Source organism: Colossoma macropomum, unplaced genomic scaffold (assembly GCF_904425465.1).
Source record: "Colossoma macropomum unplaced genomic scaffold, Colossoma_macropomum, whole genome shotgun sequence".
Classification (NCBI taxonomy): Eukaryota; Metazoa; Chordata; class Actinopteri; order Characiformes; family Serrasalmidae; genus Colossoma; species Colossoma macropomum.
The window spans coordinates 51501774-51518702 of NW_023494789.1; the positions used below are offsets into that span (position 1 = coordinate 51501774).

At 41.1% G+C, this 16929-nt stretch overlaps 1 protein-coding gene across 1 annotated transcript in view; it reads right to left on the reverse strand.

Annotated features, from left to right (window-relative positions):
* ptprt (protein tyrosine phosphatase receptor type T) overlaps positions 1 to 16929 on the reverse strand; it is a 464808-nt gene that overhangs the window by 170015 nt on the left and 277864 nt on the right. The window contains exon 13 of the mRNA XM_036571590.1: positions 10083 to 10119. Coding sequence (XP_036427483.1) covers positions 10083 to 10119 — 37 coding nt within the window. The remainder of the gene's footprint in view (positions 1 to 10082; positions 10120 to 16929) is intronic.

Sequence of the window (16929 nt, forward strand, 5' to 3'; positions counted from 1 at the left end):
GGATACGTACTATACGGATTACTTTTACTCAAGTATAATAGTGAGTACTGGAATCTACTTTTTACTCAGTTACATTTTAGCGGTTCATATTTATTTACTAATTCCTTTGTGTGTTTAATTTTATTCTGTTTTGTTGGTGACAGCATCTGTACTGTTTTGAGATTAGTAACACCTCTCACACTCACACATTCAGGTTATGAATCACTGAGCGTGACTACTTTTGCAAAAATCCTGTCTGAAATAATATGAAAACATTTGTTGTTTGTTTTGTGCCCAAGAGATTATGTTTGTTTCAGCTGCCCTGATAGTAAGAGGATAGTGGCCCACTGTTGGCCTGGCTAATGGCAAAGCTGGTGTCCACTGGAGTTTTGCTTAGTGTTTTCTGGCCGGCCCACCAGTGTTTAACCAGAGTATTAGACAAAATTCCACTGTTCATTTTCAACTAACAGCCCTACTTACTTATTTTTCCTTCCTTCTTTTCTTTAGTTATACTTTGTAAATTAGTTTAGTAAATAATTTTAATCCAGCTCAGTGTCAGCAACATTTTCTAAAAAATCATTTTATATCAGGCCTAATCATTATTTTTGTTTTCTCCGAGTTGTTTTTAATATTTGTCTTAGTTTATTTTCTAAAATAAAAGTCTCTGTGCATTTAAAATCTGTTTGAGGAGATTAAAAACTAGTTAGAGCTAGCATGCAGGACACTAATCTGGGTGGTGCGACGGTGGACCAGCAGTGGCAACCAGTCAGTGGGGTGCCACCTTATCAAGCCAGCGGACCAATATATGCTGCTATCTGGGTGGCTTTTTAAGAAACGGTCCTTGCTGTGGATAAAGCAGATGATTTTTTATTTTTTTTTACTATAGTAATAGATTTTAAAATGAGATTGAAAACCAATTGATATATCACCGCTGTTCTTTTTGTTTAACATTCAATTTTGTTTCAGTGTTATTCAGGTTACAAAAGTGATTGAGTCGACATTAGATTAGAATGTTAAATCAATGAAGTCAATTAAACATTGATTTAATATAAAGTCAGGGACTGGTTGCTGTCTAGGATGCCTGTGGTTTCCCCTAAATGCTTTCTTTCCTGGGCCAGGTTGACCCTTGGAACTCCAGCCAGCACATCGAGTGTGAAAGCACAGCATTACAGTCATTACCAAGAACTGTGAAGGTGCTCAGACCAATAACATCCTAGAACAGCTGTCGAAACATCAAATAAAGCCTGGGATCACAGTGTGACAGTGTAGCAGCACAAGGTTCAAGTTAAACAACAAGAGATCCAACAGCAGCAGCCACAGCTTCGACTCCTCGTTGCTATTCTCAGTCAGCAACTCTGGATTCTGTGGTAGTGGCTAGAATGAGTGGGCACTTTTACTTCGGTCTAGGTTGCAAGAAGAGCTGCTGACCATGTTGGCCTGCTGAGATGACTTTCTGTCCCTTGACGAGCTCATTTCCCTGTCCACTTGTTAACCGAGCAAAGCTACAAGCCAGAAGCCTCGGGATATTCATCTACAGCAGCCAGAACCCCCAGGACCTCAGAGACTGGTAAAGTCAGTTCTGAGGAGACGCAGAAGCATCTGAGAATCAGGCCACTGATGTGTGGATTGTGGAGCCTGCCCACTGTACCACTGCAGCCTGCCTTTGTGGTATTAATATCAAATTTGTTTCATGAGTGATCAGCAGCTTCAGGAGGCAGCTTCACTGATCTACACCTGGTCTGATCCCCTCAAATCCCTCTGAGACCCTCTTCTAGAACAAGCTCTGGACAGAAGCCTCCGATGCTTGGGGAGGATCAATGAACAAATATTACCAATCTAGAATCTCCTGACCTGAACAAGCAGCTCTTTTTACCATGGAGTTACCTAATCATCCCATCATGTTAATACTTCCATGGTTGGGCCAGTTGGGCCATGGCCTGCCATATGGGCCCAGCAATGTGCTCCTGGGTACTAGACCTTCAACAGTAAAGTATTCTGTGACCTTCACTGACCTGAAACAACAAAGTCCTTACTCTATAATATCCAGATCTGGGTCTGCAGCATCCCAGCATCCAGGTCTTTCATTCTATCAAGTTGGTTCTGACCCCTGGTGACCATAATATAAAGTGTCTCTTGTCTTCTGCTTGGGTCTCTCTGCAACTTAAGGGCTTGTTCATGATCTCTTTGATTGTACAGGGTCTCTTTCTTATCCATCACATATGTCAACATCAGAGAGCTGCCAGATGATGCTATCATGGCCCACGGAACTTCATTTACACAAAAAATGTGGAAGACAATCATGGAATGTTGGGCTGTCACCCCAAAACTTACACCTGGGTATCACCTCAAGTCAGGTGGAGATACTGGCCCAATCCTATTTCTTATCTTTAGCCCTACCCCTTTTTTTCGAGGGTCACCTTGTCTCTTGGAACTGAGTGACAAGGGGTAGTGGTTGAAATCTTTCCTCTGAAATGGGACCCTCAAATAAAAAGAGCATCACTTCATTAACAGCTACCAGCGCTGCTCTGTAGGCGACCCTGCCAGTCTGCAGTGACAGCAGAGGAGGGTAAAGTTCAGCTCCTCACTGCTGGGCTTTAGTTACATTTAGGGCATCATATGCCTTCAAGGAGGGGGGCAATTATTTATTATCACCCACCCCTAATTCTTCAGTGATATGAAGCTGAAGTCAGATATTCACCAGATTCTCTTTCGAATTTTCCTGTTCCACCTTAAATGGTGCAGCAGTTACATTCTGGCGCTTCAGGCATCAGAACTGCTGGACTATTTAAGGTGGAACAGGAAAGTTAGCTAGCTAGCTATTGAGACATTAACATACCATTAGCGATTGTTTATGCTTGTTATGAAGAAAACGACCATAATACACTGAAACGACATTAAACTAAGATAAAACAGTGATTATCATAATTTTTTAACAAATTTTAACAAAATTCTCACATTTGTGGGTTTCTTTGGTCTCTTGTTCAGCCGTCTCACTAGTTTTTCTTTTTTTCTCATAACTCTCTGTTTGGAGGGCCACGTAGCTCTAACACGTCGCCCTACCCCTCTATCTCAACAAGAATCGGGACACCCTACCCCTAAACATGAACACTCAAAACAGAGGCTTAGGGCTGAGTGGTAGGGGCGAGGTGTGATATGGAATTGGACCACTGAGTCAGGAGCTTTGGTGGGAGGCAGTCAGATTTATTAGAGCTTCTCTCCTGAGTGGAACGTGCCCAGAGCTCCTTTATCCACTCTTCCAGTATGATTCCAGCCTTCTCTCTTCCCTAGGATCCAAGTCACAATACAGTGAGGAAGTTTAGGCTTCCGTTCAAGTTCACCTGGGGAAGAGGAGACTGCAGAAGGCATAAGCACATTGTTGCCACAGAGAGGCTCCTGTATCAGCCTGAAAAGAAGGTGTGGCTCTCATTGGCTCCCATTAGAGATGGAGTCTTATTCACCTGGGAAGCAAAAAGACCCCAGGTGCCTTGCTGGCCTATGGAACCCTGTATTGATGATCCATCACCAGCAACCAGGTATGCCAGCTCTGCATCCCTGAGAATGTCACTAATTCTATGTTCTAGCACATCAGGGCCTGGTGGAGGGCTTCCATTCAGAAATCTGCCTCCCCCGATTACTATCATCTGCTACCTGTTAGAACTACAATCAGTTTGTTTGTGTATATTTGTGCTTCTTGATCCGTACGGTCATTTGAAGTTTCGGTTCATATGCATGAAGATTGAGATTCCGAAAATTCTGTTTTCTTATAATTCCCTGCTTTATGTTTGTGTGCAGAGGTACAGATGTTTTTGTGTTGTGTTTTAACGAGTATTAACTAAATTAACTAATCAATTTTACATTAAAATTGATAAAGGGGATGTTCAAACTGTCTATTTGTTCTATAAATATTTTCAAAATCAAAAGACAAGTAAAGCTGACTGCACTGAAGTTTAGATCTTACTGCAATTCAAAGATTTAACAGGATCAGCGAACTCCAAATTTCAAGGCAGCCAGTTTACTTACTTTTTTAAGGCAAGGCAAGTTTATTATATAGCACCTTTCATGCACTGCAGTAAATACATTTTCTGAACCTAAACACGACCCATAACATCTAACCACTCACTCATTCTCCATCACATACAAACCACACCTGTATCACAAAATAAAGCATTCACTCACGCAAAAAGACTCAAACATTTACACAGACAGAGGTTAGGCTGGCAGGGTGTGAGTGTATGAGTGGGGTCATGTAAGTGAAGCAATAACTTGCACAGGTACAGGTGGAGCATAGTGAGTAAGGCAACACGCATCACTTTTGGAAATTTTGCTCAGATACTTGTTAAACTGTGACCAGTTTTATCTACACAAGACCAAAAGACCTGCAGTACTGTGCAAAAGTCAGAGACCACCCTTCATTTATTACATTCCAGATAAAACAGCAATCAAGTAATCAAACACATTCAGTGGTGTTGAGGTCTGGACTCTGGGGTGGTCAGTCCATCGTTCAGCTTCTTTGTTTGATGTGTCCGTCTCCTTTTCTCAGTGAGGTTCTTCTTGATCAGCTACACATCCTTTCAGACCCACAGCGCTGAGTCGTCTTCTCACAGTGGAAGGATGGACAGAAACACCTGTGGATGTTTTCAGATCTGAAGCAGCTTGATTTTCTCCTCTCTCTCAGAGATGAAAGCTTTAATTGCTGTTTATCTGATGGGGGCAGTTTTGGGGTCGACCAGCTCTTCCAGGTGGTTGTTAGGAGCCCCATTTTAATTTTACCCGATTTTCTCCCCAATTTAGTCGTCTCCAATTCCACCCACTAGTTAGGACTCCCCCAATCACACGATGCTATCAACGCTAGGAGGGTGAAGGCTAACACAGGCTTCCTCCGAGACCTGTGAAACCAGCCACCGCTTCTTTTCGAACTGCCGCTCACGCAACGTCACTGGACAGCTGAACGCGCTCGGAGGAAAGCGCCAACCGCCAGATCTGTTACGTCAGCTAACAGACGCCTGCGCTGACTAGCATCGCGCTGAGTGATGGGGGGAGAAGGAGGGGCCATCCCACCCACCCAGAGAGAGCGAGGCCATTTGTGCTCTCTCGGACTCCCGGCTACGGACGGCTGTAGCATCACCATGGATCGAACTCGCGATCTCCTGATGATAGGGACAACGCTTAGACGGTTGCGCCACTCGGGAGCCCAGGAGCCCCATTTTAATGAACTTTTCCTTCATTATGCAAGTGGGTTCTTATATCTAACCTCACGAATACATCTCCTCCAAAAAACTAATATCTTGTGCTTAATGGTTGTTTCAAATGTAGTTATATTATAACTGAAGTTTAAAGAGATAAACATGCCTGAAACCCCTCCTTCACCCAATCCAACACCCTATAAATTCATATCTTCACCCTCTGTTCATGTGACGAAGGGTTTGCATTCCCACCGCCACCCACCTCCTTCCTGTTCCTCAGTCCTACAACACTATTAGGGGGTCCGGCCGTCTAGCTACTGGCAGAAGCTACCCAGAACTCCAGCGCAAGTTCTCCGAGTTCTCCCCCCTCCCCAATCAGTCTTCCCTCATACTACCACCACCATGTTGAAGCAGGGTCTGAACTCACAAACTAGAAATTCAATAATGAAGAGGGGGTCTCTGACTTTTGCACAGTACTGTAGGTCACTACAGAACAAAGTATAAGATAAGATTTCACTTTTTAATGTGAATTAACACTGTAGGCCTCTTTTCCTTTGTTTGTTTGAATTGTTCAGAAATTTGTTTTCATGTCGCTTTCAGCATCTTCTCATCGTAAAATTGTGCTTCTCTAATTTGAAATTCATTGATTTGCTGCTAAAACAACAGGGCTAGAAGGAACCTTTCATGTCTATTGTTGTTTTACGCAAGTTTAACAAAGCCATGAGCAAAACCACAGAAGATGTCAGGGTTTGTTTTCTCAAGAAATGATCTTTCCAAACTGCAGAGAGACTGAGATGTGTAAGGGGGGAACCATACATCTTAAGGGTACCAGAGAACATCAGTGTGAATGAGGTCAATGACAACCAGCTACATTTCATTTTTTGTGGTCTAGACATGCAAACCGATGCATTAAGATGTAGACCAAGAAAAGCAGAATGAACAAAACGAAAAATAAAAAAAAGAAGAGGTGGGAAGGAGAGAGTGTGGATGAAAAGAATCAAGAAGAAAGAAAAAAGTTTGACCATGGTATAATATTCACCTTCACTGGGAATGACAAGTATGTAGGGCGTGGTATTTTGTCCCCTACCTATTACCACTAAGACAAGGTTTTACGTTCCAGGTCGGCATGCATGAGAAAAGAAAGAAAGAAAAAATAGTCTAAAGAAATACGCCTTCAGCTCTCAGTGCCTGTAAGTTCTTCAGAACTTTGCTATACAGTGGAACATTCTGGATATATACATACGTACATGTTTACACAGAGTCTACGTGTAAAGGTAGTCATTTAAATGGCTATTCATTCCAGAAGGTTCTGGACAAAAACGGAACCAAGAAGGGAAAGAAATTCTGAGGTCTAATTTAGAGGAACATATTCTATTTTTCTTAAAGATTAATATTTGATGAATATGTAGAGGGAATTTACTTTGGGTAGGAAACCTTAGTAATATCTATTGACAATGAGTGGAAAATTAAATAACAGAAAATGAACAGAAAAGAAGAGAAATGTGTTTGAACTTTGTGGCAAAGACAGTATTTTTCATTTTCATCATTTTCATGCAAACCTAGATCCACAGTACTGTGTGAAAGTCAGAGACCCTTGAATTTCCAGTCAAAATGGCCATTATATGGAAGTTATTTATTTTTATTTTAGAAGTTATTTATTTTTATTTTAGAAGTTATTTATTTTTCAGCAGAAAATATATTTAACAGAGTAAAATCCAAACATAATATCAAAAAAATTCAGTGTTCAGTGAGTCACTCTCTCCCTTTATTCCAGCTTCCATTCTGTTCAGGAGTCTCTCTTTCAGCTCCTCAAAGAATCTGCAGACACACCTCCAAAGTTCAGTCTTAGAAGTTGGTTTAGCATTTTCTGCTTCTCATAATCTAATTAATTAACTTTCTTCTTTTTTGTTTATTCCCTTTTCTCAGTAAAGGCCTCTCCTCTCTCTCAAAGATAAAAGCTTTGAGTGCTGTTTATCTAATGGGGGCAGTTTTGGGGTCTATCAGCTCTTCCAGGTGGTTGTCAGGAGCCTCATTTTTCTGCAGCTTTTAATCAGTTTTTGAACTACAGTTTCCAGAAACCCCTGCGTTATGTGTAAGCATGTATCGTGTGTGTTTTTCTCTCTCCTTTCACAGGTGTACCTGCTTTGCCATCAGTCACGTGAGGAGGACCAGTGACCAATCAGAGGCCTGGCTGGTGTAGCCGGGGACAGAGCCAAAGCCCTAAAAGGAGGTATTTAAGGTGGCTGAAGGGAGAGGACTGATCACACGTGTGCTGTGTTTTAGTTTGTGTTTTTAATCTCGTGTGTTTGGAGTGTGATTTTGTTTTAGGTATTTTACCAGCACTTATTTTAACTTAGTTCTCAAGAATTTGTCTCGTGTGTTGGGGGAGTACGTTGGTTTTGGTATTTTACCTGCACATTTCTAACTTTACAAGAGATTGTTTGATTATATATTGTTATTATTTATTTATTCATAACCATTGCTTCACCTGCTTTTCCCTGTTTCTGTATTTTAATATTTTATACTAATGTTAAAACCTTATCCTCTGTTCATTTTGCTCTTGTGTTACTGTTTGCTATCCGGTGTGTTCCAGAGGAGGATGGGTTCCCCTTTTGAGTCCTGGTTCCTCTCAGTGTTTCTTCCTCTTGCTCTTAGGGAGTTTTTCCTGCCACTGTTGCCATTAGCGACACTCATGGGGGCTCAGACCCGGATTTTTCTGTTAAGCAGTTTTTTGACAACACATGTTGTAAAAAGTGCTACATAAATAAACCTTGACTTGACTATCTCTACTATCTGATTACAGGCCAGGGAAGTGTAGAGTAGCTGTTGTTTCCTTTGTAGGTTCAGAGTAGACAAGCATGGTTAGGTCCTGTTTTGTCCTTTTCTTTGGTCCAGTTTGATTCTTCAAGTGTGGTACTAGATATCATAGCGCAGCTTTTTATTGTGGCTTATTTGAATAAAATAACCTTAAAAGCTCTGTTGGACCTTCCTCAAGCTTTTACCGCGTCATCACCAGTTCAGTGTTTAATGCCACACGTTACTGACCCCACAGACACAACATGGGGTCATAATGTATGTCTTTGACTTTTCCTTCCTTATGCAAGTGGATTATCTTATATCTAATATACTAAAAATGAATAGCTTGTACTTAATGGCCATTTTGACTGGAAATCAGTTGAATGAAAGCTGGTCTGACTTCTGTACAGTACTGTATCAGCAGGTGACTACAGACCTTTTGATAAGTCTTCACAATTTGCTTCAGAGTTATGATGAGCTCAGTTTTAGTTATAACACACTTTCTCATTCTCAGTTAAGCCACAAAGTTGAAAGCATGTCTTTTCCAAACCAAAACACAACCAAAACAGGTTCCTTAGAGATCACAGGAAGAACCCAAATCAGAATGTACTGAAAGGGATGGAGAAACAAGAGAAAATGCATGCTAATTAGAACGAATGGATGACATGAACGGAAAGTGAATGGGTGCAAATCAAAAACAAACAGGTACGCTATCAGCTGGGCGCAAACATAAGCTTCCGGTTAAAATGGATTAGCAGCAAATTAAACAAAGAAAACATAAAAGCAAAGCAAATCATAACAAATTGTGGTGATTTTGTTTTATTTTTGATGCCCGTTAGGTAATGGAGTCTTTTAATATCACTGATCTGTAAAATGATGCTTAACAAAGTTAACAGAAAATGAACTATATTAAAAAAAACAGAAAAACAATTAACAGGAGGCTGATTTTCATGCAGATAAAACAAAGATCAAAGATGAGATTTAAGTTTCAATTCATTCCTTTGGGGCTGTTGCAGCCTTTGTGTTGTGATGAACGTGACTGACTGTGAACTTAGAACTTCTTTTTGAGCAAAATCCTCAGCTACACTCTTAAAGATGGTTCTTCAGTAAAGGCAGTGGTTCTATATAGAACCGTGAACACTCAAAGAAGCATTTGCTTGCTTAAATAGTTCTTCAGATTGATGGAGAATATATTGCATATGGTTCTACATAGCACCAAAAAGGGTTCTTCTATTGTATAAAAGCTTGACATCGTAACAATAGCAGAAGCTTTTTTGGTGCTATAAAAGGTTCTATATAGAACTATATACAACTCATTCTCCATCTCATTCTGAGTTGCAATCAGTCCAACTAAACTACACTGCCCAACATGTTCTAGATATTAACTGCGTTAGCAGTCCCACATGTTAATATTCAATATATATAATTATATACTTTCATGATTAAATGGTTCTTTGCATTGTGAAATGGTTCTTCAGATTGATTAAGAATGTGTTGTACATGGTTCTCTATAGAACCCTTTGATTTTTTATTTTTTTTTCTATTGTTTCTGTTGTTACAAGCTCATAACCACAGCAGAACCCATTTTGGTGCTATATAGAACTTTTTTCAAAAAGGTTCTATATAAAAACTGAACCCTTGAAGAACCAAAAAAGGGTTCTTCTATTGTTACAAGATTGTCTTTGTAACAACAGCAGAACCCTTTTTGGTGCTGTATACAACCATTTTCAAAAATGTTCTGTATAGAACCATATACGACACATTCTCCATCAATCTGAAGAACATTTCACCATGCAGAGAACCATTTAAGCATACAAATGCTTTTTTTGAGTGTTAATGGTACGATATAGAACCACTGTCTTTACTAAAGAACCCTTGAAGAACCATCTTTAGGAGTGTAGATGGTGCAAACAATTAATACATTACCAAAGCCATGCCCCTGTCCTATGGCATGGTGCTCCTTATTTAATATGACATGCTACATGACGGGCTCAAATAATCTGCAGCTAAATGTTCTACACCCACTTTCCCACCTGAACTCATCACATTAAAGGTTAACAAATCCATCATTTGTCTTCATAAAAACAGGTCAAAGTGTGGAGTGAGTGAAAAGAGGTCTCATACCTTTGGTAGCCAGTCGCACACAGTTGATTTTGGTTTCCTGGAAGAAGAAAAGAAGAGTTAGCTTTTAATCGAATGTCTAAAGGAGTCTCCGTACTGAGGAACTCTATTTGTCAAACCACAGCGAGTGCAAGACGGCACCGTCGAGCCACAGTGAGTGGTATAATTAAAGCTAACCACTATGAAATACTGTCTCCTTTAGGCAGATATATTATTTTTGGACCTCATCGTGTATCATTGCTGTGAATACTGAGATCCTCACTGGCGCAGTTTAATCCAAAAAGTGCCCCGTTACAGCAGAATGTGATGTCATTTGATTTTACATCAATAGGAGCCACTTTTTAGATACATTCTGTAGATCAGGGTTTCCTCAACCAGTGGGCCATGAAGCACACTGTATCGGTCCTAGGGTCTGTTCACAGGGGGAGGCAGTAGTTCGTAGTCGAAGTTCGAAGTCATAAAAGCAGGAAAAGATTAGCTTAACAATGAAAAGTCGAACAATCAAAGTTATCAAATCATAACCCATATACACCGGGCATAACATGATGACCACCTCCTTGTTTCTACGCTCACTGTCCATTTTATCAGCTCCACTTAGTATATAGGTGCACTTTGTAGTTCTACAGTTACAGACTGTAGTCCATCTGTTTCTCTGATACTTTGTTAGCCCCCTTTTACCCTGTTCTTCAGTGGTCAGGACCCCCATGGACCCTCACAGAGCAGGTACTATTGGGGGTGGTGGATCATTCTCAGCACCGCAGTAACACTGACGTGGTGGTGGTGTGTTAGTGTGTGTTGTGCTGGTCTGAGTTGATCAGACACAGCAGTGCTGCTGGAGTTTTTAAACACCTCAGTGTCACTGCTGGACTGAGAATTGTCCACCAACCAAAAATATCCAGCCAACAGCGTCCTGTGGGCAGCGTCCTGTGACCACTGATGAAGGACTAGAGGATGACCAACACAAACTGTGTAGCAGCAGATGAGCTATCGTCTCTGACTTTACAACTACAAGGTGGACTGACAAGGTAGGAGTGTCTAATAGAGTGGACAGTGAGTGGACACAGTGTTAAACTCTAGCAGCACTGCTGTGTCTGATCCACTCAGACCAGCGCAACACACACTAACACACCACCACCACGTCAGTGTTACTGCAGGGCTGAGAATGATCCACCACCCAAATAGTACCTGCTCTGTGAGGGTCCATGGGGGTCCTGACCACTGAAGAACAGGGTAAAAGGGGGCTAACAAAGTATGGAGAGAAACAGATGGACTACAGTCTGTAACTGTAGAACTACAAAGTGCACCTATATAGTAAGTGGAGCTGATAAAATGGACAATGAGCGTAGAAACAAGCAGGTGGTCAGAATGTTATGCCTGATCGGTGTATGTTCTCTGATGAAACGTGGGCATTAATCAATAGAGCTCATTTTTCTCTTCTAGCTGCAGGAACTGTCAGCACAATCTGCCTGTTCAACGTTTGATTCTTCACAGACTTTCATAAAACAGTGAATAGATGTGTTTGATTTTGGCACATGGACTGCAGCTCCAAATCACGATCCACATCTACCCTGTACATTTCTATTCTTTTTTTTTTTTTGAACAAAAAGTTGATTTTAGTCTTTCTGTGGGCCGCTTTGCTTTGTAGTTGTAGACAGGTGGGCCTTGGGGTGGAAGAGGTTGAGAACCCCTGCTGTAGAACATCAGCTACATGCCATTCTCAATAACTAAATTATTAAACATTGGATGCTTTCAGATTTTCCAGTAGTATCCAACTGCAGGCCCACAGTACCACGGTTTCAGACCTGCACTATCAGCTCCTTACAAATACGCCTCTAGTGGTTCATATCAGAATTGCAGTTGCTAATCTATCATGCGCATTTAAGTGGTTCTTGTGACTGATAAAGAGAATACCGAGGTAGTGAAATGAGTGTTTATTAGCTTGCTGGTATACATCTTTATGGCCTATTTTACTGGTGTTTTGAACCCATACACTCTTAAAAGGTTCTTCAAGGGTTCTTAGTAAAGGAAATGGTTCTACATAGAACTATGAGTTCTACATAGAACCATTTTATGCCTTAACAGTTCTTGGTGAAATAGTTTCTTAAACATTATGCCGTAATAGGCATCAGTACCTACATCTCCTGCACTCTCCATGTTACAAGTGGCAAGTCTGATGACCTTTATGTGACATCGTGTCCAGAGCTGACCGTGCAGGGCTGAGAGTGTGGTACTGCGGTTCTGCAGCTAGACGCTCCTCAGATTTTCCGAAACTATTTCCTTATTGGTCCAAAATTCACAGCAGCTTAGTAACACTTTATTTAATCCTGCTACCTGACACTTACAGTACCGTAAACATTGGTCATGGGTCGTCCATTAGTATACAACAGTTAGTTACGGCCATGCAAGCTGATTGGTTGAGAAGCGTTCTAACTGTGCTGTTATTTCACCATAACATCACGTTTTTTTCACAAACACTGTATCACTCCGCTGAGACACCGTTGCTAAGCAACGACTTTGACAGGTGTAGGAGACGCTCAAGACATTTGAACGTTTTTACTTCTTACTTTGCCACAAACAGAAAATGGACACTTTTAAGATCACATTTGACCGACAGCCGATTTGGTCAGACTCTGAAGATGAGACGACACTAAATTCCCAAACTATCATCACCACTGAGCATCTTTTCAGTCAGCAGCTGTGACAGAAGAACAGCTAAACAACCTGGAATCAGCCAGAAATGAACCAAACACCATTCGCCAAACTAAATGGGCTGTAAGATGCTTTACAGACTGGCTGGAACAAAACAACATTAATACTTATCTGGCAAAAAATGACAAAACTGAGCTGAACTTGATATTGCGGCAGTTTTATGGCTCAGTCTGCACTTCAGAAGGCGAAGCTTACAGCAGACTGTGCAGCGAGTGGGCGGAGCTCGTTACTCTGACGTAGCAACAAGCTGCTCGTTAAGGAACTATAATTTGGTAAAGGAACTGCGAACATTAAAACATATTAAACGCGGCGTTCACGGCCCAGTTTATTAATTTATTACTTTATTTATTTAACTGTTGTATTAAAGCAATAGAACACTCGAGGAGTGTGTTATCGCCAATAACATCACGGCTGTGATGATCTACGGCGACCAAATCACAGCCGTGATGTTATTTCGAGATAACACACTCCCTCTCGGGTTCTACTGCTTAACTATAACAGTGTCACGTTATAACTGTCATAATGTTCGATGGCTAAAAGCCTTTACAAACTACATTTATGGCATTTGGCAAACGCTTTTATCCAGAGCAACTTACAGTGTGATCATTTTTACACAGGTAGGTGAAGGGAGTGTTAGGAGTCTTGCCCAAGGACTCTTATTGGTATAGTGTAGAGTGTTTACCCAGGCAGGGGACTGAACCCCAGTCTACAGTGTAGAAGGCAGAGGTGTCACCCACTACACCACACTGTACCAACCACAGCATGAGTAAATGAATTGGAACACATGTATGACAGTATCTTGTACACGAACATGATTTTTCGATTCATTGGCCAATTATGGTGGCCTGTTGGCATGGCAACGACTAGGATGACGTCCCAGTAACTAGAAGTTTTTCACAGTAGTCGGGGGTATCAGATTCTCCAAAAGCAGCAAAATGGGACTCGAACTGAGCTACGAACATCTAGTTAAATCTAGTTAAAAGTTTCAGCTCCTGAATGAAGTGATGAATCTAATTTCTTCAGGCTCCTTCTACCACCTGACATAGAAGAACCCTTTTTGGTGCTATATAGAACCCTTCCCAAAAAAGAACCATCTACAGCACACTCTCCATCAATGTGAAGAACATCTTCATGATACAAAGAACCCTTTAATCATGCAGTGTTCTTTGAGAGTTCAAGGTTCTATATAGAAACATTTTCTTTAGTAAAGAACCCTTGAAGAACCATCTTTTTTAGGTGTGTACATCGGAAACCAGATCATAAACATCTCATCTGCTGCTGCTCCTGCAAAGGACCTTAACATAAAAGAGCGTTATTTTGTGTGACGTTCGGTCTGACAGGCAATAATTACACTGTTTTCCACAAAGATCTACGTGATACCGACACAGCAGTTAGAACCGTGATCCACATTACACCGTCTGAGTGTTCCGTTTGCCTCATTTGTCTTAATAAGACGTGTGGAGTCTCTGTTTTATCTCAGGTAAGGAACAATCACAGTGTGGGGTCTTGGTGACATTTAGAAACCCAGACAGAAGCACTTTGCTGTCGTGTCAGTCATGTTTATCTGTTTGAGCCGTATTGTGTTCTTCCCGGTAGTCATCACCTTAATGTGCTTATGATGATGCTATCGCTACTCCACGTCTAAACACAGAACCCGCCGCCCCACAGACGTCTGCTGAAACCGGGAAATGGTCACAAGCTAAATAATTAGTCCAGTGGCAGCCAGCAGGCTTTTACATAGCTCATTTAAATTAACTTCTGTTAGTGAGTGTGTTTACATGAACTTAATAATCTGATCGCTGCAGAAAATCTGTTTACATGCTCTTGAGTAATCAGATAATGGGAAAACCCCGGGTCTGATTTGCAACCGTTCAATAGACTCACAGAAGAAGACATAATGTAATGCAAAACTCAAACTTCATACCGCGGCTTTTTTTTTTTAAATTGCACGACTTTACCTGAAAATATGAACACACATCATCTAGAAGATGAATATTTAAATTCTTTATTTTGTGTTTTTTTTTTTTACTGTCGCTCTAATAGTGTTTTGCTGTGTCTTGCGGCGGCGCTGCTCGCTTACTTCCGGTACTGCTGTCTGATCTCGCACATGTGCAGACTGAGAAATCTGAAAGAAATCAGAGTAAGAGTTTACATGCGCTGAGAAATCTGATTACTGAGCCTAAATCCAGCCTCTTTATCGGATTTCTTAATCAGATTTCTAGATCAGAGTATGGTGTTTACATGACCATTTGAATAATCAGATAACTGCAGAGATCCGATTATGATCGGATTATTAGCCACGTTTACATGCAGCCTAAAAATTCATTAATAATCCGACTTAATAGCTCAATCGGAATTTAATACGTCCATGTATACAATTTCTATCCGACTGATCGAGGTGGGTAATCCTGTAAATAATCTGTTAAATAGAAGAATAATATCAGTGTAAACTCCTGTATCTGATTACATTCCCTATCAGAAAGTTTAAGTCCGTTCTGATCATGTTCGTCACGTCATAGTGAGAGTTTATACCGTTCAACATGGCGAAGCAGAAACTGGTCTGCAGAGGAGACGAAGTTTATGCTCTGGTCTTTAAAAGACGGCGGTGGGACGGACGTCCAGCTTATGTGTCTCAGAACACGACGTCTTCCTCTCGGCCTTCTTTAATAAGGACATGTGAGGGACGTTTTCCTGAGTCTGACATCATTTTAAAGCAGTTAAGAACACAAGCGCTGCTCACTGCTGCTCATCTCACTCTGACTGGACTCACGTGTTGTTTGCTGTCATGGTAACGTTTACTCTAAGTAGTACTTCATGCATGTTACTATGTTATTCATACATTCCACTACTTTTGTGAAGACTTTGGTGAACCCATTTCAAGCACCAAAACAGTTCAACCACATGAGTAAAGCTACGTTTTCACAAGAGATATTAAGAATTTCTAAAACTGGACTTTTCAGCTTTAGAGCTGAATTATCTCTTTACACAGTGGTCCAGGGCCTCATTATAGAGAGAGCTGAGATTGGTCTGAACATTTTGATAGATAATATGTGGATATCAATCTGTATGCAAGTGCCTTTAAAGGCGAATTTAAGAATATATGCAAACCTCAAGGAAATGCCCTTAAACCCCAGTGAGTCAGTGCTGAGTGTACATTCTTGCTTATGCTACAGCAGATTAGCTTGTCACCCTTCCAAAAGTTATTCTTTCATGATGTTAATGGGCACCTTTTTTTCCTTTAGCAGTTTCCCACTTCAATAAAATCACTGGGTCTAACCTGGCCATCCAATTAAAAAGATCCTACACCCCTGAGCGGTGCTCCTATGTCCTGCAAGATCCTCCCTCAAATGCATGTCGCATCTCCAAAATGGTAACTTTACAGGAGAAGGAAAAAAACTGCTTTACTTTTAATGTAAGTCAATGGAACCAGACTTTTTTACAAGTCATTTGGGGTCGTTTCTTTTAGTCCATTCTTCATGAATTTTACACACAATGTAAAGAGCAACAGGTTTTTTCAAATTCTGTCAAAAACTGAAAAACAACAAAAATGGAGATACGAGGTTTTCTTCCGACAGCAGCGACATACATGAGAGAGAAGCTCTTTCTGTTTATCATCCACATAAACAGGCAGAATGTGTTCAATTTGTGCTTCAAAGTAGTGCAAAAATCTCAAGCCTCTCTATTTCTCTCTCTCGAAAAGTCGGCCAAGATAAATTGAGGTCCCGTCCTCTCCTGTCAGCTCCAGACTTGGATCAAGTATAAAGTGGCAGACAATGTCATGTGGAACCAAGGCTGATCAATCAAGACGATGGCCATTTACTAATTTACTATACAGCCCAGACCGTACAGCTGACCTTCTGACATGTGGACTGTCACAGAATGGAAAAATAGTGGACATCGGTGTGATCCAGCCATCCAGAGTGATTCATCTTCTCTTGCTGAGCCACCAATCTAACAAACGTGCAGAGGGATCAAATGACCAGGTGACTGATTATAAATGGCTTCCTCATCCTCATCATCTACAGACGCAGGAGAGTGGACAGTGAGTGGACACAGTGTTTAAAAACTCCAGCAGCACTGCTGTGTCTGATCCACTCAGACCAGCGCAACACACACTAACACACCACCACCATGTCAGTGT